This window comes from Gadus morhua, chromosome 14, assembly GCF_902167405.1.
Source record: "Gadus morhua chromosome 14, gadMor3.0, whole genome shotgun sequence".
In the NCBI taxonomy this organism is placed as follows: Eukaryota; Metazoa; Chordata; class Actinopteri; order Gadiformes; family Gadidae; genus Gadus; species Gadus morhua.
In genome coordinates, this window is record NC_044061.1 from 18,776,851 (window position 1) to 18,804,173 (window position 27,323).

General features: G+C 44.3%; 1 protein-coding gene across 1 annotated transcript; it reads right to left on the reverse strand.

Moving 5' to 3' along the window:
• Positions 1-1,890: 1,890 nt before the first annotated feature.
• LOC115559005 (cytochrome P450 27C1) lies at positions 1,891-13,264 on the reverse strand. Its single transcript, XM_030377599.1, has 9 exons — positions 12,823-13,264; positions 10,209-10,399; positions 7,826-8,025; positions 5,613-5,822; positions 5,246-5,409; positions 4,186-4,352; positions 3,166-3,244; positions 2,316-2,519; positions 1,891-2,168 (listed from the first exon to the last, which is right to left on the reverse strand). Exons 1-9 carry the CDS (start codon positions 13,081-13,083, stop codon positions 2,046-2,048), a joined length of 1,599 nt encoding a protein of 532 aa, XP_030233459.1. The 5' UTR covers positions 13,084-13,264; the 3' UTR covers positions 1,891-2,045.
• Positions 13,265-27,323: the final 14,059 nt, after the last annotated feature.

Genomic DNA, 27,323 nt, shown 5'->3' on the forward strand with positions numbered 1-27,323 from the left:
TTAAGGCCTAGAGACTGTAAAAGTGGTCAGGAATCAAATATATTCCAAATAGTTTAGTATGCTTATGTAACACGAGGCCGACAATTTCATAATTCTGTTTAATTGTTTTAAGTTTTCAACAATATTTTGAGCATTAGCAACCGACTGAGCTTGGCTTATCATACAAAGAAGATGCATTCAAATGTAGCAGGCTACGAGATAATAACTAATACAATAGCCTACCGGCAATTCACGGTCATCCATGAAGATTAACAGCACTTTAACTCAAATCGGATCAAGCATCAACATCAACAAAGTTTGCTGCATTGCAATAAAGCATTTCAGAAGCCTTTTTTAAAAAAGTAATAATAATAATGATTATAATATATTAACCTTTATTTTAATTTTTTTGAAGAAAAGTTTTGGGTGGGCCTGTTAAACAGTGGTTGGTCCTAGGTCCGACAGACCCAGCCATAACGCCGTGCCTGTTACAGATAAGACACAACAGATAGACTAACCTACCCGGTAGTAAGAGAAACTGAAACACACGTATCCGGATATCCCCCCCTGAAGTAGACATTCCTTGACCGAACAACTCCTTTCCCAAGGAGTACTGTACCTGGGGAATCCAGCCACAAAGGACTTATTCTTTTGATTTTGTTTGTTATCATCATAAGCTTTATTTTGTATCAATGTCAATGTTTTATGGTAAAAGGGCCTTAAAATTGCTCATCTAGCAAGCAACCAACACCAACTCCCTTCGTGAGTCATTAGTGTTTAACTTCTTAAGGACCTGGACTGATGCTAGCATGCTATCTGCCCATTCCGGTTAAGACCACGGGGGATATACATGGATCCAGAGCCCAGACATACATTTGAGGAGTACGGCACCCCTTTCTGTCATAGCCGCAGCTGTTGTGCACTGTGTTCTCCCCCTGCGTCAAATCAGGCCTAGGCCTAGGCCTACTCATGATTTGTAAAACTAAATAAAAAAATCTGGGCCTATTTTTTCCCTCAATGACTGAAGCTATTGGTTGTAATTTGGCAATGTTTATTGTCAGCTACAATTGTTTAAGAAAAATGAAAGTGATGCCAATTAAAATGCATCATGCTCTGAATCAATCACTAACATCCTTTCCGCAATATCAAACAGAACGGTCAGAGTAACAAACAATTAAAAGAACAAGAACATTATTTCACATCGTTGTTTTTTTCAGAATGTTGGTCACGGTGTCAAGCCAATTAAGATTGAGGGACTTCATTAATAGATCAAGTCAATCCTCCTAGCGGGCTCCGCAGCTCGGCCGCGGGCAGCTCGGTCGCAGGCTCCGCAGCCGAGCCGCGGGCTACGGATACGCCAATATAAGCCATCAGAGCTGCACTGTACAGCAAGGAACAAAAGCGCACCGGTCGGTGTAAAGGAGGCATACCACTGGGCGGGTTCGTTGGTTGTCGTAGCCTAGACGTGAGGGGATAACCCCTCCCTCCGGGCTGCTCCACACCCAGGGCTCCTGCTTATAGCGCAGCCAGGGATCCAGCCTATTCGTGAATAGACGTAAGCGGTATCCAGATCCCTTAGCAAGTCACACCCACTCAGAGGAGGTCTTTCGTCCTCTCTTACATTGAACCCAATGTTATTCACCGGCCATCAACACTTTCGGGGAAATTAATGGGAGTCATGCCGGCGGAGGGAGGAACGTCCTCCCTGAAATAATTGTCATAGGCGATAGGGGGTGCTAATGTCCCTTTTCCCATGGAAACGAACATTACATATACAAAGGCATTAAAGTAGTGATATTTAAGGGCATTAATTCATTACAGTAGTCTGGACAATTTACATTTTTTATTCTCAACAATGTTAAGGAGGATCTTCCTCCCTCTCCTCACTGGAGGAGCCTCCACTGGTTTAGGGGGGTGTAGGGGGTTTATTTGGTCTGCCTAGAAGGGGTTTATGTCTGTAAGGTGGTAGTGGGTCTAGTTGCACTATGTCTAAAGGGGTCTATGTCTTTAGGTGGTCTAGGTCTATGGTGTCTGTCTTTAGGTATCTATCTCTGTCTCCAGCGTGTCTAGGAGTCTCTGTCTCTGAACCGGATGTGTACGGGCGCCGCGGGACACAGCAGACCATGGGTCTTGGCTTTGACCTCCGAGGAGAGAAGTGGGGACACGTCGATGTTGAACTTCTGGATCAGCTGACAGGAGGAGATAAAACACTTTTAACATTTACATTCAACCAGTTGAGTGTTGATTTTCTGTGTGTGTGTGTGTGTGTGTGTGTGTGTGTGTGTGTGTGTGTGTGTGTGTGTGTGTGTGTGTGTGTGTGTGTGTATTGCTCCTACCCTTGCAAGGGCTAAGTGCATCTCAAGCTCCGCTACCCTGCGGCCGATGCAGCTGCGGAGGCCGTAGCCGAACGGGATGGAGCCAAAGTTGTCCACGCGGTCCGTGTTGTCCTTTCGGACCCAGCGTGCCGGACGGAAGTCTCCGGCGTCCGGGAAGTTCTCCTCCTCCATAGATGTGGAGTAGTGACAAAGAGCCAGCTGGGTCTGGCACCATGAAGCACATAGGGTCATTTAGGACACTTTAATCCAGAGAGACTCAACATTTAGTCATCTAGGCCAGTGTTTCCCAAACTTTTTTTTCTAGGGACCCATTTTTTTAAATTACAAACCATCGCGACCCAATTCACAGTAGACCTTATCAATAAAAAGAAAAATCGTGAGCTGAACAAATTTGTGCATAAATGAACATTCCTGAACGTTTTTACTGCCAATTCCCCATCCCCTTATGTATGAACCTAAACCAGCCATTTCAAAGAGATAAATCATAACTTTGTTTTATGCACTTGTTATTGAAAACATAATACACATATGAAATACTCGGCCCTAAATGAGACCAAATAAATGCATTCAGGCGGGGTTCACACCTCCTTGTTTTGGCTATCTCATTGTTGTTATTCATGTACATTAGCCTTTCAACTAGATTCAATGTTATAAGCAAAATTATCAGAACAATACAAACATTCAGTACTATCAAAAACATGCTTCTTGCTGAAAGTTTGTTAAATGCTAATGTGTAAAAAGGAAAAAAAAAGTATTTCTTTTTGAATTTCTTTCCAATTAATTTGGCGACCCAGTCTTTGAGAAAGACAGATCTAGGCAGTGTGTGCATGATAACGTGTGTCCTACTCACCCCTTTAGGTAGGTAGTATCCTCCCACCACCAAGTCATCCTGGGTAACCCGCCCGTTGCCGGGGAGAACTGGAAACAGCCTGCACCGGACACACAAAGACCCTCTTTCTCTCTCTCTCTCTAAACATTCTCTCTCTTTAAACCATTCCCTCTGGAAGACGAGCGGGAGGGGCAGACATAGAGAGCGAGGGGCCGCAGGGAGCAGGTCCTTCACGAGGAGAGGAACTCTTCCAGAACTCTTTAAACCATGTTTACATCCGCTACAGCCCTTCACATAGCCTGGAGATATTCACATGTTCACAAACTCCACCGCTGAAACTACCAGGTATTGAACACGGAAAAGGCAGGTGACATCTAAGAAGATACAAAATTATGTCCGTGCAAGGTTAGTCCAAGCAACATAAAAAAGTTGAAATTCCATTCTATAATAGAGTTGCTCCACCAAAATAACCACCTATATTTAAAATGGAGTAACTAATGGAGTAACATAAAAAGTTATGTAACAACCGGTATTTATTTAAACTCCCGTTTTCTACCCGCCTCTCGTATCATTCTTTACTCGCATCCTCTGCCTCAACCTCTCCTTCCCAACATCTAAACCTCCACCTCCCTACCCTCTAACCCTCCACCTGTCAACTATCAAACCCTCCACCTCCCCACCATCTAACCCTCTACCTTCCAAGCATCTAACCCTCCATCTGCCCACCATCTAACCCTCCAGCTTCCGAGCATCTAACCCTACAACTGCCCACCGGCCCCCCACCACCCTACTCTCTTTTCCTCCACCTCCGTACCATTTAACACGCTATTCCCGACCATCTAACGCTCCACCTCCAAGCAAAAAGTTCAGACTTCTTCTCCAGGCAACAGAAGTATGCAGTAAAGGCGTAGTCAGTATTTCCGACTTCTTTACCACACAACAGACGTCTTCAGCTAAGCCATAGTCCGTACTCGCGAAATGGTTTTCAGTAATAAATGAAGTTATGAAACATGGATAGTGAGTCAGGGTATTTGTGGGTACCTGAGCGTCTCCTTAACGAGGCCTCGGACGAGGGGGAGGCGAGTAACGTGGTCGGCGGTGGGGGTCTCCTCCGGCCCCAGGACCCCCAGCACCTCCTCGTAGATCTCCTGCTGCACCTCCTTGTTCAGAGCCAGCATGTAGACCGCCCAGGTCAGGGTGAACGATGTCTGGAGAGAGAGCCAGAGCAAGAGGGTCAGAGACACAGAGCTGAATATAGAACAAAGGATCTCCATTTGGCAGCGACCGATTCATCCGACAAAAGACTGTACCAAAGGGCTTTGCTAAATACTATACCAATACCAGGCAGTCAGTCTGAGTCCAGTCTGGGTATATTGAGCCATGTTCATTATTATCAGTACTGTTGTTTCCTCTATTCCATATCTCATTAATAGGTTTGCTGTTAGTGTATATTAAAGTTGGAAGGAGTATGTTTGTAGTTAAGTGTGTATTGGAGTTATTGGCATTAGTATTCAAGCTCCTTATCCTCCTGTCTTTGTCTTAATAGCTTCTTCCGCTCATCTCTCTTTACCTATTCCTCAAGAATACTGGCATGGAGATCACTCACACACACACACACACACACACACACACACACACACACACACACACACACACACACACACACACACACACACACACACACACACACACACACACACACACACACACACAGTTGTTATACAAGTTGTATAACAAAGTTGTTATACAAGTGCAAAATAGTGTGGGTGCGTGAATGTGACACGAACCACATTGAGCTGAAAACAAGATAAAAGTCCCACCCTGTGAGGATCTCAGGCAAAATGACAAGAAACTGGATCTGGGTGAGAACATCTTAAACTGTGGAGTAAATGTACGTGTGCGCATGTGCTGACCTCAGGCTGAAACCCTGATATTGGCGCCAAAGAAACACAATCCTTGAAATACAACACTAGAACACACACACACACACACACACACACACACACACACACACACACACATTGAAACCAAACTTCAGCACCAGGCCATCCATTGACACACCCTCTCTCACACACACACACACACACACACACACACACACCGTGTCGACGCCTGCCAGCAGCATCTCCGTCGCGTTGGCATAGATCTCCTCCAGGCTCATCTCCATGGTAACCAGCATGTGGGTGAGTAGACCCCCCTTCACCTCCTCCCCCCGCTCTGTCTGACCTCTGACCTCCTCCAACCTCTTACTGACATGGACTTGACCTGGAGAAGGGGGGTGGGGGGGGGGCAGAGAAGAAAGAGGGAAGAGAGTGAGAGATTGTACAGAAGCAACAGAAAGCCACACACACACACACACACACACACACACACACACACACACACACACACACACACACACACACACACACACACACACACACACACACACACACACACACACACACACACACACACACACTTCTTACTGAAGTTGAAAAGGCCGTCCCAGGAGCTGCAGAAGTCCTCCCAGGGCCCGGGTAGGACAGGCCGGAGCCACTTTGGGATGGCCCCGGCGTACATGGTGGTCTTGAAGGAGCTGAACATGAGGTGCAGAGCAGCGATGTAGTCCTGCGTATCTTTTGGCACCTCCTCCTCCAGACAGCCCAGACGAGTTTCATACAGGATGGAGGCCATTCCTGCAGAGGATGCATATGGAATAAACACATAATTATGACTTAACAAAAAGTTAAGTTCACAATTACATTTTTGGGATTGCAATTTGATTTATCACTCTTTAAAAAGGGGACATATTATGGAAACAAAACTTTTCCTGGGATTTGGGGTGTTGTTTTGGGTCTCTGGTGCTCCCACACGCATACAAACTTTGAACAAGTCTGTGCATGATTTATTGAGTGAGATATGCATTTCTGAAAGTACCCCGCCTACAGTTAGCAATCGAGCGAGTCAGTTTCGGCGCCCCCTCCTACGTAGGAAGGGGGCGCAGTTGAATATTACCTCCCTTAATTCCCCACCCCCCTCCAATCAGAGCAGAGCTACGATTTTGTGGACCAGCGGAAGAGCTCAGGGCGGAGATGTTCTCGCATTTCAGAAGCAGGGATATTCCATACAAAAATAGATGTCTAATTTGTCAGTTCGCCATATGTGACTGCCTGGCAGGGCGTCTGGCGGAGCTGCCGGACTGCCGCCGAAGCTCTGGCGGCAGTCCGGCAGCTCAGCTCCGGCAGCACCATCCCTTTCTTCTCGATGTCCATATGGACTTCAGAGAGTCAAGGCCAAAGTTCCTTTCCCCCATTCTTCTTAACCATGGCCGAGATAACCCCCACTATGAGTCTTTACTTGTTGTGGAAGTGCCAGGGACGTCAGACGCAGTCTTTACGATTCATAATATCATCCGCGGCTTGCATAGCTTTTGGCCGTGATATTAGATATAATATATAATACCTATTATTATATTATATCATATTATATTATATTATATTATATTATATTATATTATATAGATATAGAGCTCCAGCAGTCCTTAAACGGCAACAATCACTTCTCCTCCATGCTGTGGTTCACTCTTACAGCTCATTGGTCAATCGTCAGCAGCTTATTTGCATTAAAGCTACAGACACCAGAAACACCAGAAACATTCTGAAGGGACTGAAAAAGAGGGGTTGTAGTGGTAGGCAAGATTCTTTTACCTATAAGCAACTTCCAACAAACAGCTTCAATAACGTGTCTTCTGGAACTCATATACTATGTTTACTTGTTGGGAAAACACCATAATATGTGTTCTTTAAACAAAAAAATACAATATTGTTTTTCTGACACTATGGGTTTGGACATCTTTTTGATGTGGAGGTGTCCTAGCAATCCGCAGGATCAGCTACTGGATTGTCTGGTCATTGATTACCCAGCATGCTTGTTACAAGACAGAGGCTACTAACCAACCAAGCCACAAGCATATCCAGCGGGTTTCTAGGCTTGGAGGCTAATGACAAGCCTAGCCAGTAGCCAGGCTAGCCGACTTTTCTGAAGTTTCACATTTTTGCATGCCCTCAGTCGAGCTAGTGGACAAGACCAATGAATTCCCCCCCTTCCCTTCACCCCGCCTGCATGTTGAAATCATGTCATCAGCTTTATTTTGATACGAAGACGATACTTTTGACATCAATCTGACTCCATAGAGTCAGTCTCTTCCTCCTTCTCCTTCCTTCCCCTCTCTGCCTCTTGAATAATTGAGGCAGGGCCAGCTGTACTTTAAGCATAGAAATCCACACACAGCGCCGTTCCAATGAGTTATGGCTGGAATTTGAATGCTTGCCAGCAAGCATTGAAACATATGGTAGTTATTAACCTTTCCTACCCTGCAGTACATCTCCTTGAAATCCAACATTCCTTCGTCAGCCAAGTGGAACCAAACTTCCTCCCCCGTTACTGCAATGTCTCCGACATCCAGTTTTACAATAACTGTTACCTCTTTCCACAAACAGAGGAGAGGAGAAAGAAAGAAGAGAGACGAGAGGAGGATGGGAAGGAGAAGGTGGGTGAGAGAGGAAGAGGGAGTAGAGAGGAGAAGGAAGAAATGAACGAGGGAGGAGAGTAAGAAGGATAAGGGGAAGACTCTCCTATTCTCATACAGGTTAGGATTTTTTCTGCACTGAGGAAGCGTCCTATTTGGCAAGACACCTACCCTCCATGGCGTACTGGAAGAACAGGTCATTGATGTTGACCACAGACTCCCCGTCAGATGATCGGCTGCGTAGGGAGCCGACCCTCTTAACCAGGTCGTCCACCACAAGGTTCACATCCTCTGAGAACACGGCCACGTCCTGCGGTCGCATGATCAGCTGCCGCAACACACTACGCATCTTCAGCCATTCCTCACCCTCCCTGCAGGATACAAAGAGCAACACAACTTTTGATATATGCATTACACTCAAAACCTTCAAACATTACACTGTGCTATGTACCTCAACACTAGAGAGACCCCAACATGTTATGTATCCCACATTCTAATGACTTCAACAAGATATTAAACTAAGCATTCTAAGGATTGCAGGACTTTAACGACCCCAACATGTTATGTACTGCAACATTCTAAAGATTCCAACATGTTATCTAACCAGCGGTGCAGCAAACAGGGGGAAGGTGATGACAATTCAGGGGGTCCCTCATCTTATAGGATTTATCAATCAATGCAAAAGAAAATGTGTGTAGATTGCTGCTCATAATTTATGTTTTCAAGCAAATTTGTCTTACACCGTTAATATGGATGGTTAGTTTGTCTGATCATTTAAATTGTTGGTCCTCTTGTTTGTAAACATATTCAAAAATGGAGATCCAATGTATCAAAATAGAATGTTGAGTGTCGTGTAAAATATGCAGTAAATTAACCCCCTTTTTCAGCATGAATTCATACCCTAAGATGAAAATAAATTGCTTTCGGCTTAGAGTTAATGGAAGGATGAGGGCATGTTATCCCATGGTTACCACCCATATCAACATTTTAATACTTTTTAAGTGCAGTCGTAGTGTATGGCCGTTATAATGGGCGATGTTGTTGTAGGATGATACAAAATTAGTACTACTACTATACATAGTAGTGGTATGATTAGTATTAGTATTTGCTGAGTAATTAATCCTGAAATGATTTGTCCGTACAAAAATGCAACACTTGTAAAATACAGGGGATTCCACTTTAAGTACATCAATGATCAGCCCCTCCTCTTCTCGCCCTTAACTTACGTTTTTTTGGCGCAGTTTAGTAGTTTAGTTTGCAGTTTATAGAGTAATGATCTACCAATACACCTCAGAAAAGGGGCTATACACTAGCTCCGCTAGCTGTGAGCTGTTGGCTCTTTCCGACGCATTCTCTAATTCATTTTCCTTCAAATAATTTTTTTGAAGAAAAGGCTATACTTTAAATAAGAACAATTATTGTATTATGGTATATATAAACTTTGCGTTATCCATTCAGAAACCGTTTAATGCTAATAGGTTTATTTATTAGGGCTGGCTTGCAGCGCTCACCTAATAAGAAAGGCTAATAAGGACAATACCAACCAAATCATTACACCTGAGCTTTAATATGGGGAGTGCTGCAAGGCTCAGCACGGCTCAGCACTTGTCAGGACTGGTGTGATTAAAAACGATTGAGGACAAGGCGGAAAACAGCTTGAGGCTTTTATTTAATATGACCGTTAACATTAGTGATAGTTATTTGGCAGTAAACATACAGAACTATATTTACGTATTTAATGTTTAAATCCTGGCTCTGCCCCGATGTACTTTAACATTTTAAAGGCCCCAATTAGCCATTCAACGATTATAGATTACAATTTAAACTCAATGTTCAACGGTTGGTCATAAAAAGTGAATGCTTTTTATTATCCTTTTTTTTTTAGAGTGAGGACAGAACACTAGGTGTGGCTGTGCCATTAGTTACCAAACCGAGACATTTAAACCATGGTTAATAGCTGAATTGGTAAATGGTGCATCCCTAGCCCCAACATGTTATGCACCCCAGACTCTAAAGACTCCGACACTCTCAGGCCTAAAAAAAAAAAAAGTTTGGTTCCTGTTGGTTGTCAGTTGAGGTCATGGGTAGGTAGGGAATTTATTTTATTTTTTTATTTTATTTTTTCCAGCGGCAGCGAATGATAGGTAGGTTGTTTTCATTTAAAAACGAGAAAATTCGCTCATCCTTGTACAGAATGAAGAGGTGCTGTACCAAAACGTAATTATAGAGGTGCTGTACCAAAACGTAATTACATTAAAAAAAAAATTATTATTATTATTATTTTTTTTTATAAAACTCATAAAATAATTTGGGTCGCACATAAATTGACAGGGTCGGTCGGAAACCAGAACCAAACCAAATTTTTTTTTAGGCCTCATTAGCATATTAGGCTAATGTTGGCCCCGACACCACATATTAGGCCAGTATGGATCATGCATAGTTACCCATCTCCTGCCCTCTCCAAACATCACTAGACATTTTACTACAATATTTTTAAAAGGCATTGCCTACCAGTTTCATGGGGTCCAAAAAAGACAGGTCAAAGGTTACTCACGCAGAGATGAGAGCGGTTGAGCGGCCCCTTAGGTCACGGTACTCCTTCCAGGACTCCATGTTTGCCCTCTGGGGGGTGGCTCCCTCGGCCCGCAGCACCTGGGCCACCAAGTCACGGTCAGCGATGGACACCACCAGCTGGGGGCCGAAGCGGGACTTGAAAATCTTTCCGTACTTCTGACGGTGCTCCATCTAGAGACGGAGGGACGATGCACTCTATATTATCCTCAAAAATAATACACAGAAGATTTACATGTGACTGTGGCTGAGCACAATGTTAATACTTGATCCTCATCATGGAGTCACGATCCGATCACAGGAAACAAGAATCAATCATTTAGGGGGCTATTCAGAAAATTGTGGTAATTTTACACATTCATGTATTAAATACGTGAACATGTAGCATGTAATATTATAATGCTTGCATGGTACAGTAGAGGCACCTATGGCCACAGGTCGTAAACAAGCACAAATGGTAACACGCAAATTGGGGGGGGTTACACGTGTAGGGTAATAAATGATCTAATTTTGGTTATTTCTTAAACAGAATATACCCCAACCACATTATATTCCCATTAAACCACAAAATCAGCATGAAAAGCATGACCAGTTGAAATTACTTAACATTATTTATCACAAAACTAGCATAACCTTTCGTAAGACATCCTACAAACATTGTATAAGGCCAGCCTGTTGTGGAATACATTCATAAAGCAGCAAATGTTCGACTTCGACAGTGACTTTAACTAGTTAACCTTAACATAAAGGTCAGTAGGCATACAAGTAAAGTGAGAGAAAGAATGCATGGGGTTTCTTTCTTCTTTGGTGGGGTACACAGCTTCAGCAGATAACTTGGAGTAAGCTCAGCAAACAAGATTCATCCCCGGGCAGCAGAAGGCATGAATGGGTGACATCTACGTATACAGTTGGTGTCATAAAGCCCTCCCCGTCTTTTCCTGTCAAGATGGGGTGACCCAGAAATATACAGAATTACAGTTCCAGGGATTCCCTTAAGGGCAGCAAAGTAAACAAAGTTCATCTCGGTGGCAACAGAAGGTTTAAACAAGTCCCACGTTTGGATGTCACTGAGAATCCAGTGCTTTTTCCACACTTGTTTCATTCGTATTTGCAAGATAATGATCATACTTCCTCCAAACCTATGGTAAAATTCTCGCATACTTGTTGTCAGGCAATGTGACTATCGATTTTAAAGTGTCTTCTGCTTGGCTCCCTCTCTCTCTCTCATAACGTATCTACACACAATACCACAAGGCAGTTTAAAAAGTATGCATAGGATCAAAAACTTTTGAAACAAACAAAACAGTGATGTCCGTCCCTTCCAGTCTCTTGCCTTGATGTGGGGGATGTAAAATCAGCACTGCTTATTGGCTTGGGTTGGTTTATAGGGAGGTGTCTTAAGGGGATAGTGAAAAAATATGTCTGACATTCAGTCACAAGATGGCACTGTTGGAAAGTATTCTGTTAAGGAAAAAAGGGTAGATAAGATTGCCTCTTATCTACCCAAATGCTTTTTCTATAAGGAGAAAGCATTTGCCTGGTCAGTGATCAAATCAGAGGATGTGAAAGCATTGCAAGCATTCTCCCTGTTCCTTAGAGGCTGTTGGTATGCAATTGAGGTGCACATCATCTCACCAATATGGAGGAAATCAATGTTTCTAATATGAAGACCATCCTTCTGAAACTGCCTAACAAATTCAGAGACAAGTGGAGGAATGGGGCATGTCAGCTACAGGAGCAGCATGGACAGATTTTTAGACCTAGTAGACTTCATAGAGAGACTGTGAAGATACAGTCCGAACCACTTTTTTGGGAAATCCAGGATAACTGTCAAAAGAAAAAGTCAAGACCAAGAGGAAGCAGTTTTGCAACAATACAGTGAGCAGGGACAGATTCAAAAAGTAGAACTCGACCGATTTTTCGTACTTCCAATATAATCACAATGAGAAATGAGTCTCCTCTTGCCTCTTGCCCTGCTCGTGGTACTATGGATGAAAGCCCCTGACCCCCCCCCCCCCCGCCCTCTTCTTCTTTTTTTACTTTTACTAATTTGTACTAATACTATTTCAATACAGTTGTGCCAAAAATATTGTACTTTTATCACAATAGTAATAATATTACAAAGAAGCCCTCAACAGGACTACTTACATAGCCTATGTCAAATAGGGCTTATTTAAAGGATACCGAACGTCCTAGTAGCCTATCGTAAATAGCGTTTGTTTGCTATTGTGCAATGCCTTATTTGTTGGTTTCTTGTTTCTAAATTTCAGAAAACCTTAAAAGGTATAAAGGCAGGATACGCAGTAGGCCTACGCCTATCTGTGTTAGTGTGTGAACACAATGATTGGTGATCAAAATGGCTGTGACACGGCGTTTTCCTTTACGTCAAAAAATATATATTTTCACCATCAATTGATGCAGAAAAGGCAATATTTGGCTGCAGAAAATTTAACAAAATGCAGGAAATGAATAGCCCAACATTTGGGATATGAAGCAGTGATTGATACTGCCACGCACAAAAATGTCTTCATCATTTAAAAAATAGAGCACTTTTAAGTGCCAGAAAGTTAGAAAAGATTAATAAAACAATGTCTTACCTGGATCTCGTGGATTCTGCTAAAACCGTCGCGAAAGAAGAACTCCACCAGATTTCCAAACGTGCTGGGTCCGGGCATCTCCTTGAGAGTCTTCACACGGGACACATCTTCCAGGGTCTCCGGTCGGATCAGACCCGGGCGAAGGGTCTCCTCCCTGGCCACGGTGATCGGGGGCGCATCGCTGGATGCAGACTTGTGCAACGCGCGTAAAGAAAAGTAATGCCTTTCACTAACCAAACGTCTCGTGCGTAAATGCATCATCGTTAGGTAAAATGTGTCTTTTGGGAGACAGTCCGCTTAGTCTCAAAAGCAAAACTAGTGAGCCAACTGAAGGTTCCACTGTGAATAATGGCCTGTTTTATAATAAGTATTTCATAAGAGTAGTGATCTTTATCTCCTCTCATACTAGCGCACCGTCTATTTACTACCGCCCTGCTGCTCTTGGGAGAGTATCGCGAGAACTGAATTGCGGCCCAGCCCCGTCATCTTACAATACTTTGGTTATGAAATTAATAATAAAAAAAACATGGGATATTTGAGATATAATTTTCACATTATAGATTGAATATGAAGCTGAAAACACCACGTAATGGTTACAAATTAGCAGCCAGAGACATACATATTAACATATACATATATATATATATACATATATATATATATATATATATATATATATATATATATATATATATATATATATATATATATATATATATATATATACACACATATATATATATACATATATATATATATACATATATATATATACATATATATATATATAGATGTACATACACACATATGTCTTGTTTTTTGTGTTTTCTCAAAACTAAAAATTTGGGACAATGTTTACGGCAGGTTATAGAATCAAAAGTAAGGGTGCTATTAATTCATTGATTCTCCCTACTGGCCTACCCTTCTCGTAAAGAATCTCTACCTGCATATTCTATTAACATTTTTACTCCAAGTTTATATACTTTATATTTGACAAAAAAAAAGTAGCCCCCCATACTACTTTTACTACTAAATGACTGATAAAACAACGAAAGTAAATGTTTTATTAGATATCATAACCACAGCCTAACAGTAGTAACAGGTGGTTCTAGGTAGCATTTACCTTGAGAAACTTTGGCATGAATATCTTCAGCAAACAAGGATGAATGTTTTTGTTGTATAAAATAGCCGTGTTTCGGTTAGTCAGCTGTAGCCCTCTGCTAACTCTCTAGCTCCGGTTATTGTGCTGTTATGGTTGGGTTCAACAGCTGTAATGTTTTTCCCTCAGCTAACTTGCTACCTTAAGTTGTTGTGTTGAGTTGGATTGATTGATTATGCAGACATAGACATTAGACATTATACATTGTCACGGCACATATTTAATGCGAGAGAATTCCTAACCATGAACAAAAAGCTTTTTCCAAAGTTGTAGGTTATACTTAGCAATCATGCATTAGCCTACCATGAAAAGGCAGACCGCAAGCTACGACATCTGCGTGACAAGGAGGGGGAAATGCCCAACAAAGCCAGTCAAAGCACACCCTATATACAGTATGTTTTAAGAATAGTATTATTATAAATATATATAATTTATGAATGATCAGACGGGTGGCCAGGTTTAAAGCAGTTCGCAACTCTCGTGCCCCATACACCGCACAAACCCGAGAGCTGCCTTCATTTACACACAGCACACAGACACTAAACACACAACAAATACCCAACACGTACGACTGCCTCGGTGGCGGCGCCGCTTCATGCCTGTGTCGTGTGGCACGGGTTTTGGCTGGGTCTTCCGGACCACGTCCTTCCCCTGCCCGGACTGGAGTGCCACGGTCTACACGCTTAGGGTGATGGCCGCCCCGACACATCGCTCCCCAACGGGTCAGCAGGTGCAGGCAAATGATAAAAGTGGATGTCCGCAAGCCAGAACTCATGCTCCACCTCCCAGTCTCCCACCCGGAGGACTAGCCGCTTCCTCCCCTTAATCCCGTCCTCTACTCCAGTCATCAACGCCAACCAACATCAGCCGGACATTGGTAGGCATCCATGCCCCTGGGAGGTCGCCAGGACGTACCAGGGATGGTCGACCCCGTATCTACCAGGCCCTGGCAGGGTCAACCATCGAGGCTGCCGCCACGAACAGGCTCCCGGTGCGGCCCGGTCCGCCAACCACGGGCCTGATAATGCATTCTCAGTGGAGAGGCGAGCGGGCAGAGAGGATCGAGGCTCAGCGTCCTGTCAAGCGTCATGACAAGCGGGCGCACTCCCGTGAAACTGTCGCTTCCGTACTCGTCGAACGCATGCATGCTCAAACCTGGAAACCGCTGGGATAGATCACAATCACAATTAGATTTGACACTGAATTTGACACAGCACATTGTAATTTCTGCATCCGTTTTCAAAATAGTTATTAGTAATATAGTGAAAATTAGTAGAAATGTGAATATTTGGTTGGCATGTTGATTAATGGTGTGTGCCCCCAAAAATTTCTGATCGCGCCCCTACAATTTTCAGTTACTTTACTTTACTTTATTATGGATCCCAATTAGCACCTGCCTCAACAGCATGGCTATTCTTCCTGGGGTCCTTCACACCCAAAAACACACAACATCATACACAACAACACTACAGATACACACATACATAGACAATATTTCACTTACAAAAATTCAGAAGAATTTCAGAAATTACCAGTTTACAGTATTAAGAATTGCATAATCAAGAGGGAGAAAAGGGTTTAAAACATACCCATTACAATGACTTTTCATTTGTGTGCATAAATGTACTAATAGTACCAAAAACACAATACAACCACCACTGCTGTTATTCTATCATAGTTAAACACAGATCAGCCAAGTTCATGAAATATGAACGCAGTGCTTCTAGTGAAAAAAAACAAGTCTGGAGCCCTTAGATGGCCAGGCCCACCACGCCGATTAAATCAGCGGTCGGTCAACCCTCCTACGCTCCACCTTCATCACAGTCCGCCATGGATGGCTGGGTACTGGGTCAGATGGTGAACTCCTTACGTTCTTCCTCCTTGAGAGCCCTAAAGAGGGACTGGGGCCCGGTGAGGCAGACATGCTTCTTCTGCTGCTCCGGCGAAAGCCCCTGTCAAAAGGGCATGGAGGCTAGATCTTACCGGAAAGCTTGGGAGAAGTCTGCGTAGCCGCAGGAGGCATAGAGCGGCGGCGTAAGACCCCAGGCTCTATTCCATAAAGCAGCGGCGACCAGCTAGTTGCTCCCGGTTCTGGTCACTGAAGGTATGCTGCCCGAAACGCCTCTCCAGTGCCTCACTCCAGTGCCTCTCTTCAGTGCCTCTAAAGGCCCTGGTCAGGGCGTTGAGGTCTCGCTGCTCTGCTGGGGCCAGGTCAAGCAGGACCTGCACAACCGTCCCCTCCAACTCAAGGTGGACGACTGACTGCCTCCCTTGCACCCCATCCGTTGTGCCTTTCAGCAAGCCAGAACTGGGCCAGGTTTAGCTCCAGCAGCATCGCCCCAGAGAATCTGGGCAGCTTCGCCGGTATCCTTGCCACCAGGGGGGGGTTAACAGTATGGAAGAAATGAACCCTACATTTTATGGTAAGCTATGATTAGGCCTATATATCATATAGATACTTTAATGGTGGAAAGTAGCTGATCACCTCTCCCCTATAAGTTAGGTTTGATATGGCGCCAGGAAGTAGGTTCACTCTGTTCCTATCTTGAGTCCAAGGGTCAGGATGCACAGATGTAGAAATTTGGACTGCTTTTTGAAAAATATACTGACATGTGCACATGTACACCATCGCTCTGTATGCATAGGGATAAATGTATGTTCATGGTAAAGCTGTGACCTGGAAAAACATGTTATGTAAATCAACATTTTATGTAAGTCTGACTTTATATTATTTAAGGATTGGGTATATAAGGAGGAGGACGAGAATCATTCTGGAGTGTCTTTGCAAACCTCACTCGGCTTTGTTGTTTCTCGTTTGCGGGTAACAATAAAGTCTCTGCCAATACTTGATCCGGACTCCCCGATTCTTCATGCTCTCTTAGTTAGATGAAGTGATAGAACTCGGTTATCTTCTACCACAACGGCTACCAGTTCGGCGATCCCCCAAGAATTGCCTTTATTTATACGCAGCACACAGACACCAAATAATAATAATAATCGTATTCCTTTTATTGTCTTGCCACCCTGCCTTTCCTCAGTGTCGTCTAAATGTTAACCTTTGTGCTTTTGTCAGCCACCCTACCATTGCAGATGTGTCGTCTAATGTTAACCTTTTTGCTTGGGCATTCTTCTGCTTGATTAGAAAACAGGCACATGTGAAACTGTTTTAAAAGCTCTGTCTAACTATGTTCTGGACTCAATCTACTAGAGAGGAGTCTAGTGTATGCATGCATTAAAATAGGTTAATTGTCTACAACTATTGCGTGCTTTTTGCATTTAGATATCTCATCTGTCCTAGATGAAATATCTCTAGAGAAATTGCCACAACAACCACTGGTCTAATGGACACCTGAAAAGAAAGAAGATCCAGAAAAAAAAGCTCCTTATTCAGATTTAAACACACTTCACTGCCTGATTTAGAGCCTGTATTCACTTTGGGGCACCAAAAAACGCATGCTATATATATGCTAAACAGGATATTGACAATTTGATTATGCATGATTACGTATCTATTATCCAATTCTTACAATAAATACATCTTCCTTACTATCAGCACCCATGAAACGCTGGCCTGTAATAGGTTGTACAGCCATCTTTGAGTCAATCAACCAATCAATTCGGACAGTCAACAATCTATTGGTTAACCACCATGAAAAGAAAAAGAGAAGATAAGAAGAGAATATAAGAAGAGATAAAACTTTTTTTAATCCCCGGGGGAGAAATTCCCTCTCCTTCCTGTCTTAGGCCGTGTTCACATCTAGCGTTGCCCCTTGGGCAACTTGGGCATTTCTCAGAATTTAACTTTCAAGATTCTCCATTAATTTGTTTTATAGACTAAATAAATGAAGGTCAATGGGACATGTTCACGCAGCCTTACCCTGAAGTTTGTGCGGCAGTGATGGATGTCGGACAAACATATAAAGTTTAATTGACTTTATAGTATACTGACACACTTAAAAGAACAAACCCTCTCTAGTGGCTAACTCACTGGCAACTAACAGGGCCTAATGGTAAGAGCTGACACTAACTAAACTTCAAACTGTATTGCTCAGTCTGTGCCAGAGTCTGCTCCATTGAGCAACGTCACCAGGTAGAAAGAGAGAGGAAATGGAACCTGAACTCTGAACCTAGCCAGTGCGTCTCCCCCCAGATATGTCTCCCGACCCACGACCCAAGAGTAAGTGTCCTATTCAGGGATTAGCTTGCGTTTGCAGCGGCGGAGGTTCGGCTGTTGGTTGCGGTCATGTTCAACTGCCTGCAGCACATTCTGCAGGTGCTGCTCCTCCCTTGCCACTACGACGAAGTCGGATGTGAGCTTGACGCCATGCTTGGCAGTCATTGACCACGTTCGTCGCACGTACATTGACCTCACTTTTTTTTGAATGCATCAATGGTCGCCCATTCCTTCACATCGAGAGACATAAATTCTGGATCAATGTGCAGTTGGTGCATCTGAAAGTAGCAATCCTTATTGGCGAGGTCAGCCAAGCTGGTGGTTGGCAAGAGGTTGGGGAACCTTGGCTTGACAAAGCCAGAGCCAAAGCGCTGCTCAGGGATGTGCATGGGGAGATCAGCGGGCTTGTGCTCCAAGATTGCTCAGGCAGGTGCACGCTTGTCATCATACTTCACCTTGCTGCTGAAGAGAGCCAGGAGTAGCATCTCAACTGTCAGGTACCAGCGATGCCTCTCTATCGCCTTGATCACTGATGCTGCAATGCCCTCATCTACAGCCTTGTATGCCTGCAGGTGGTGGTAGTGTGTCAGGTCATTCCAGGCATTTCTTGCAGGTCAACCACTTTGCATAGATGTGTGTAATGAAAAAATGGCAAATAACCAAATCTTCGGCACCTGCTGCCGCGTGTGGTGATTGTGCCCTGGGGAAGCAACTCGATGTGCTGCTCCATCAAAGCCAGCTTGAGAGTATAGAGCAGCGTGGCCATCCATCGTGCCTTGTGGACCGACCCCGGTCGTTGGAAAGTCAATGTAGTCTGCTCTTCACCATCTGCATCCAGAAACCCAAGACACAGCTGCACAAACTCATGGTAGTCACCTCGCTTGTGGTCAGCACGTAAATTGCCCAGGAGTGGTTGCTCTGTGTTGCCAGGAATATAGCGGGACCATTGGCTGCTGGATTCTTGTGGTACCAGGTTCCATTTCTCTCACAGACGTGTGAACAAGGTTACCTCTGGCGAGCGTGATGTCTCCACCTTCAGGTCTATGAAAACCTGGTTCAGGAGGACCTCACCAATGTGGTGCCGGCACCCAGACCAAAGCTGTGGTTGGCCCAGTGAGAGCTGTATGGCAATGCAGGCTGCTGTGGGATGGCCGGTGTTTGCTTAGTGGTGTCAAATTCTATATTGACAACTTGCATGTCAACCGGTAAATGATCACTCCACATGCCTCATTGGTCTGCTTCTTATATGCCGGGATACCAAGCAGTTTCAGCCGCTCTGCATCTCGAACCACTGTAAGACGCTCCTCCAATTGGTGCACATTGCTGAGCATCGGTGTTAATTCACTGTCCCAGTGTAGGGTGCACAATGGAGGTGGTGTCCACTGCTTGTGCTGTTCCTCACTGATTGTCTCCAAGCACTTTGCGTCTTGCTCGGTCAGCTGTTTCGTAAGATGCAGAGAGAGTGTACATTCACCGCCTGACTCTGCAACAAGGCCACACGTGAATGCAGCCTGTTGCATTGGTGACATCTTCAACCTTGTAGCCAGTGACATGACACTTGGTCGGCTAAGGATGTCATGTGGAATGAAGTCGTTTATTCCAGTCTTCTTAAGCTTGTGGGATGGTTCGCCCTCAGATGGTGGATAGACTGTTAGTATCCTCCTCTGACTCCTCATCACTCTCTGACTCCAAGCTGGACATTGCCGTCATCTCCTCCAGCTCCTTTTCACAGCGGGACTGCCTGGCTGCTGTGGCAGCTTGACGCTCCTCTCAACGCTTCACCTTGAGCTGCAGCTTTTTGTCCAATACAACAAATGTGGCCACTCTGTCAGTAGCTCATGCTGGCCAAGAAAGCTAGGTCTTCTGGGTTATCCATCAGCTTTTCAAAATTTGGAGGCCGCAGCGGAAATGTGGCATCAAGTCTGCACTCCATTTTCTCCAATTGTTTCGCTGTTGTCTCACTGGAGCGCTTGGCCTGGGAGATTTTCCGCAGCTTGTTGTTAGCATTGACTATAAGTCTACCATCTTGTGGCATGCTTGCGTGTGCCAATACCTATTAATAAAACTTAAATGACACAACTACAGATATGATAGTAATGTGTAATAATACATACCCAACACAGAATGCTCACCTCAATCAGAACGATCTCCTCAGTTTTCTTGAGCTGTAGCATTGTTTACCTCAGATCTCCATGGCGACCATTGAGCACTGTTAACCACTTTATCCAACAAAAACAGATGTGCGTTGGCCATGGGCGTCAGTTTGGTTTGAAATTTGCTGGGGACAGAGACGCATTCGGAAATGCATTTTCAGAAGTGCTGGGTACAATGAGGATGCACTCTTTTTTTTCTCTTTAGTGCCGGTAATGAAAGGTTCTGAAAGACGGCATACCCATGTAGCTATAGGCTGTAGGAATAAAATGTATACAAATCTGTATGGCACGTTTTATGAGGAAAACGTTTTCCAAAAAGCATCGGACATATGACTCACTATGTTCTGCTCCATGTATCCAATGTTGACAACGTGACATGACATGGCTAAGCTACCAACATAAACAAGAGGAGCTAGGAAAGGAAATGAACTTCTTGTTTAAGTTCAGAAGGGCCAAACGTGTGGCTACACACAGCACTACAAAAGTCGTCAAGATTGAAAAAGAAAATAATATTTGTTTCACACCTTAACGCTGTATCACATCATAAGCTGGCTGTTCTCAATTCACAACACGCATTCCATCAAAGCTAGCCTCCATCAGGCATTCTGACCACAACTCATGCACTCCTACTCACAATTATTCCAGAATTCAAGCAAAGCAAGAATGACCAAAAGTCACTTGGTGTCAACAAGAGACCGACTCCACCGACTATCAATTGCAAGTTAAAACAGCCGACCACTTAAGTGCAAAAACACAAAAGACCTTGCCACAGCACCAGCAAATTTTAAGCAATAAATATCGCGTCTTACCTTTATTTATGTAGCAGTGGTCTGCAGATTCATCCCGTGGTGAAGCCTACCACATCCATTTAGTTCAACTGGTTATCTTTCTGATACTGTCCATGGTACTAGCAACCTGCTCTGGTGCTTTTTACCTATGTATTCAGGCTAAAATGACTTGATTGTCTGATGCCTCAACATCCCAGCCAAAGTGTATTGGTATTATTAGTAATGGCTACTTGCCAAATCGAAAAAATAACTTCACACTTTTTCCAATGTATTTGTTATCATTCGTAGCGTTGATCAGCAGAGAAATAGTTTGAAGTCGTTGACGTCGCTTAGCAACCGAATACGCTGGGGTTGATAAGTTACCAGACTGCGGAGTGATACAGATGCCATGAATCAGAGGCAAAAGAGACTCTTTCCTTGACAGCGGTCAAATATGCTGGACGTGAGCATTCCACTGCATTGAGAAGAGGCTGTGTAATAAACAAAAATAATTGACAGCGGAAAGTTAGGAAGGCCCATGCAAATGAATGGAGCAGCCTACAGCATTGGAGATGTGTAATAAGTAAGGGATAATGTATAGAACGCCGGTCATTATCGGGAAAATAAGCCCAGGCAGGGCGAACAAGACGTTCGGAAGATCGGACAGGTAGGTGGGGGCCAGACCATGGAGAGATTTGTAAACAGTCAAGAGCAGTTTGAAATTGATGCGGTAGCGGATGGGGAGCCAATGGAGTGAATTCAGGACTGGGGTGATATGATCGCGTTTTTCAGTGATCTAAGATCCATTCTTCACAAAATCGACGAATTGGAACTACATCTAGCACCCAACAGCTTTGTTCGCGATTGCTGTGTTATGATAATCACGGAGAACTGGCTACATCCCGGATGTGTCAGTTCTACTAGCGGGACGCACTATCCACCGCTCCGACAGGACTCCGGTAAGAGCAGAGGAGGTGGACTGTGTGTTTATGTGCACAATGATTGGTGCGCAAGCAGTAAGATCACAGTCACTCACTGCTCCCCGGACATAGAAGCAGTGACAGTAGATTGCAGACCCTTCTATCTGCCCAGAGAGCTGACAGTGGTAATTATCACTGCTGTTTATATTCCACCAGATGCAAATGTTAGCATAGCTCTTACCTACCTACATGATAGTGTCAATAAACAGCAGCAAGCTCATCCTGATGGGGTACACATCATCGCTGGGGATTTTCATCAAGCATGCCTAAAGACAGTCTTTCCCAGATTTGTACAGTATGTACGGTGCTCCACCAGAGGAAACAACACACTGGACTGTGTCTATTCTAACGCATGCCTATAGAGCAGTCTGACCATCTTTTGCTGCTCCTCATCCCAGCATGCACTCCCCTTAGGAGGAAAACCAAGCCGGTCACAAAGACTGGAAAAACCTGGCCAGAGGGTGCACTCTCCCAACTGCAGGACTGCTTCGCTCACACAGATTGGAGTATCCTTGAACAACAGGATCTACAGGGCTTCACTGACACCGTATTGTCATACATCAAATACTGCACTGACAATGTGACGGTTGATAAGAACATCAAAGTCTATCCAAACCGAAAGCCCTGGATGACAAGTGAAGTCCAGTCACTACTGAGTGCCCGAAATGCCGCGTTCTAAACAAAGGACAATGCCCTGTACAGCATGGCGAGAGCGGACCCGAGGAGAGGCATTAATGGTGCAAAGGAGGCCTACAAAAGGAAGGTTGAGGGCCATTTGACAAACAACAACCCACGTAAAGTGTTGCAGGGATTAAAACATATCACAAACTACAAAAGCAGCCCCTCAGTGACCATCAGTTCCAATGCCTCTCTGGCAGAGGAATTAAACCATTTCTTTGCCCGCTTTGAGGCAACAAGGCCCAACACAGACATGCTGACCCCTCAGACCACCTCCGACCACAAGCCAACACACACTCACTATACAGGAACATCGAGTGAGTCATGTATTCAGGTCAGTGAACGCAAGAAAAGCCACTGGACCTGATGGAGTGCCTCATGAAGTAATCAAAGCTTGTGCTGATCAGCTGGCAGTGGCCTTCACTAAGATTTTCAACCTGTCCCTGACACATCCCACCGTCCCACCATGTCTCAAGTCGGCTACCATAATCCCTGTTCCCAAAAATTCAACTATCAATAACCTCAGGGACTACAGACCCATTCCACTAACACCAGTGGTTGCAAAATGTTTTGAGAGGCTTATGACTCATCACATCAAAGAATGCCTCCCTTCAACCTTTGACCCCTTCCAATTTGCATACAAAGCAAACCAGATCAGCTGATGATGCCATCTCCACAGCCCTCCACACCCCACTCAGCAACCTGGGACCCCCGGGGTCCTCCGTAAGGATGCTCTTCATCGACTACAGCTCGGCATTTAATACCATCAACCCTGACATCCTTGTGAGCAAGCTGGCTGCCCTGGACTCCCCCCCCTCCCCGCAACCTGTGCCTGGATAAAAGATTTTCTTACAAATCGACCGCAGTCTGTTCAAATTGGCCCCCAACAGCTCCTCTACCCTCGTGCTCAGTACGGGTTCTCCACAAGGCTGCGTGCTGAGCCCACTCCTGTATGCCATCTACACACATGACTCTACTCCCACCCACCACACCAACGCAATAGTCAAGTTTTCGGATGACACGACTGTGGTGGGGCTCATAACCGGAGGAGACGAGTCGGCCTATAGGGATGAGGTGCAGCGGCTGGTGGAGTGGTGTGCTGCAAACAACCTGACGGCCTTAATACAAAAATAACAAAGGAGGTTATAATGGATTTCAGGAGACACAGAGCTGACCCCACCCCTCTCCACATAAATGGTGACTGTGTGGAGAGAGTCTCCACCTTCAAGTTCCTGGGAACTTGAAGGTGGTGGTCAGCTAACACATCAGCGGTGGTGAAGAAGGCCCAGCAACGACTCCACTTCCTGAGGGTACTCAAGAGAAACAAACTGGAGGAGAAGCTGCTGGTGACCTTTTACCGCTCCACCATCGAGAGTGTGCTGGCCTTCTCCATCACTGTGTGGTATGCTGGCTGCACAGTGGCTGACAGAAAAAGGCTGCAGAGGGTGATAAAGTCAGCTGGGTTTGACAAGGAATCCAGACGGGGAGGGGGCATTTCGCGAATGCTCATTCGCGTAATCGAGCAATCGCACACAAAATACATTTCAAAGGCCCACCGGAAGACCTCCCGAGCTTCCCGATCTCCAGCCTCTGCTCCAGAAAGAATTAAAATCGCTGGCAGAAAACAGATCGCTATTTATTAATTTATTTTACTGAACGCAGCCTGCGTGACAGTGAACTAGATACGTCTTTAGCATATGGAAACTATGGGACGTCTGCCTTTCTAGTTTCGGGATAATGTATAGAACGCCGGCCATTATCGGGAAAATAAGGCTTATTTTCGATAATGACCTGCAACGTTCTATACATTATCCAGCTTATTACACGGCTACTTGCCAAAAGGAAAATAGTAACTTCAACTTCAACTCCTAGTCTGCCAAAGACGATGTCGCTTAGCAACAGAGGACGCTGGGGTCGTTAAGTAACCGGACTTCCTGCGGAGTGATACGACAGACGGCAAAAAATCCACTTTCCTTGACAAATAAAAATTATATATATTCATTGCTGGAAGTCTTGAAGGCCCATGCAAGTGAACGGAGCGTTCCACAGCATTGAGAAGAGCCGTGTAATAAATAACGATAGTCACATTCATTATTCGATATTCTACGTGGCTCCGACTATTCGACTATTCGACGATCGTTGCCCAACCCTAATAGAAACACATGGTTAAACTTAGATTTAAAAAGCAATAATTGCATGACTTGACGAGTCTTGTAGCTCGAGTCCGAGTCAAGTCTGAAGTCTTTTGGGTGGAGTCGCAAGTCAAGTCTGAAGTCACGGTTTCAGACTCGAGTCCCCATCTCTGAGAGAGAACGAAATCTGATGGGGGATCAGGGCTTCCCAACATGATTCATTACTATTGGGCAGCGAACATCTTAAAATATATGTATTGAGTATCCACATTTGAAGAAAACGATGGCCCCTCCTGGTCTATCATGGAACTACAGTCCAGTCACCCACTTCTCCTAATTCTCTATTGAGCTCCCCTCTGCCTATAAAGCCTTCGCCTTTTATCCTTTTATTCTAATCATCTCCTCCAATCATCACTTATTTATGCAGTATTTAAACGGTGGCATAGAGGTGGCCTTGTTTTCTTAGGTGATCATTTTATTGATGATGAAGTGTAGTGTATTTGCCTCTTTCGATAATATAGGTTAATACAATTAACCAATATCCCCAAATCAAACTACAGGTGCACAGTTTTCAAAAAAAATTCTGACCAGGGGGGTATACGACAAACCTCGCTGAACATACCCAGGCTTTCTTGGGAAAACCTGGCTCTACAGAGACGCAACTCGCAATCAGAGTTAAATGGTACCACAACGCTCACTTTAGATTAAATTAGTCGAACCAGGTTTACCGCTTTAGGTTCAATGCGCGTTCACATAAAAGGGCGTTTATCACGTCATTTGACTCACCCTTATGCAAAATGAATCGAGCGAGAGCGGTGTATTTCACCCAAGATGAGCAGTGCATTATTATGTATTCCTACAAGGAATTCAAGTCCAAATCACAGCCAAGAGGAACACGGTTGCCCATAATAAGGCTAGGGTGGCGTGCTGGCAAAAAATAGCCGACCGTGTTAATTCGTAAGTGAAAAGATTCTGCATATTGTCTAAAAAAGATCATGTATCATCATGCCTTTCTTGGGAAAACCTGGCTCTACAGAGACGCAACTCGCAATCAGAGTTAAATGGTACCACGACGCTCACTTTAGATTAAATTAGTCAAACCAGGTTTTCCGCTTTAGGTTCAATGCGCGTTCACATAAAAGGGCGTTTATCGCGTCATTTGACTCACCCTTATGCAAAATGAATCGAGCGAGAGCGGTGTATTTCACCCAAGATGAGCAGTGCATTATTATGTATTCCTACAAGGAATTCAAGTCCAAATCACAGCCAAGGAGAACACGGTTGCCCATAATAAGGCTAGGGTGGCGTGCTGGCAAAAAATAGCCGACCGTGTTAATTCGTAAGTGAAAAGATTCTGCATATTGTCTAAAAAAGATCATGTATCATCATGCCTTTTACCCCCATAGATGTGATGCCAGCACGCTCCTACGAACATAGGGCCAAGTCAAAAATAAATATAAAAATATTATTCAATGTGGTAAGTTGTAAGTAGCAATCCATTTGAAAAATTTCAGGTGAATCTAGCCTATGATTTGCAATGGCCTAGGCTCCAACCTTTTATCTCATGTTGATTACCTGTAGCAAATAAAAAGAAAGCCCAAATTAATACGACTGGGAGGGGGACCGCTCCACCGCCCTTCACCATCTCGGAGGAGTTGGCTCTCGCCAACAACAAAGGTCGGCCAATGATGGTAGGAGTGGAAGGGGGGATGTCCTCTGACCCCACTGCCTCGACATCCAAGGCATTTGTAATGATATGTATTCATGTAGGTATTGGCAATGGACATAATTGGAAATAATTGTCTTGCTAATCAAATGTGAAATGATTGAGTGTAAATTAATTGTGTCATTTTTAGTTGAAGGTACAAACATTATTTTGGAAGAGCCACCGACAATCAATCTTCAATCAGAGGTATATAACTATCAAAGCAAAGTGTCACGTATTCTTCTAAATGTTTAATTTTTGGAAAGAATGTCCTATAATAGGTTTCCCTGATTCTTTCAGGAGACTGTCTGCCTGTGACTCCAGGGCGACTATGGAGGTGATTTTTCTTAACAATTCTCACAGCTATAATATGAATTTGTAGATTAAAAAATGCCTAGGCCTAATTGTGTCACTGACATAGCGGTTATGTAAGGGATAATGGACAACACGGCACTTGATTATCCAAGGTTAATGTACGTTGAACGTGGGGCCACCTTTGAACTTGAAACACAGACACACTGCGCAACAGTGCACGGCTTCTTTGTGTAGCATTGCCTACATACGGTCCAACAAGGACGATCAAATAACGAATACCCTCTGATGAGAATCTTTACCTCTCATAAAGAATATCGTCAGACAATGCCAAGGGATCGGTTCTGTCCCGAAAAACCCTCCGTGTCCTGAGAGACGCCTGTACGATAAGTGCGCCGAGGTCCACGGGAACACCCACAAATGGTGACGCCATTGTCGGAG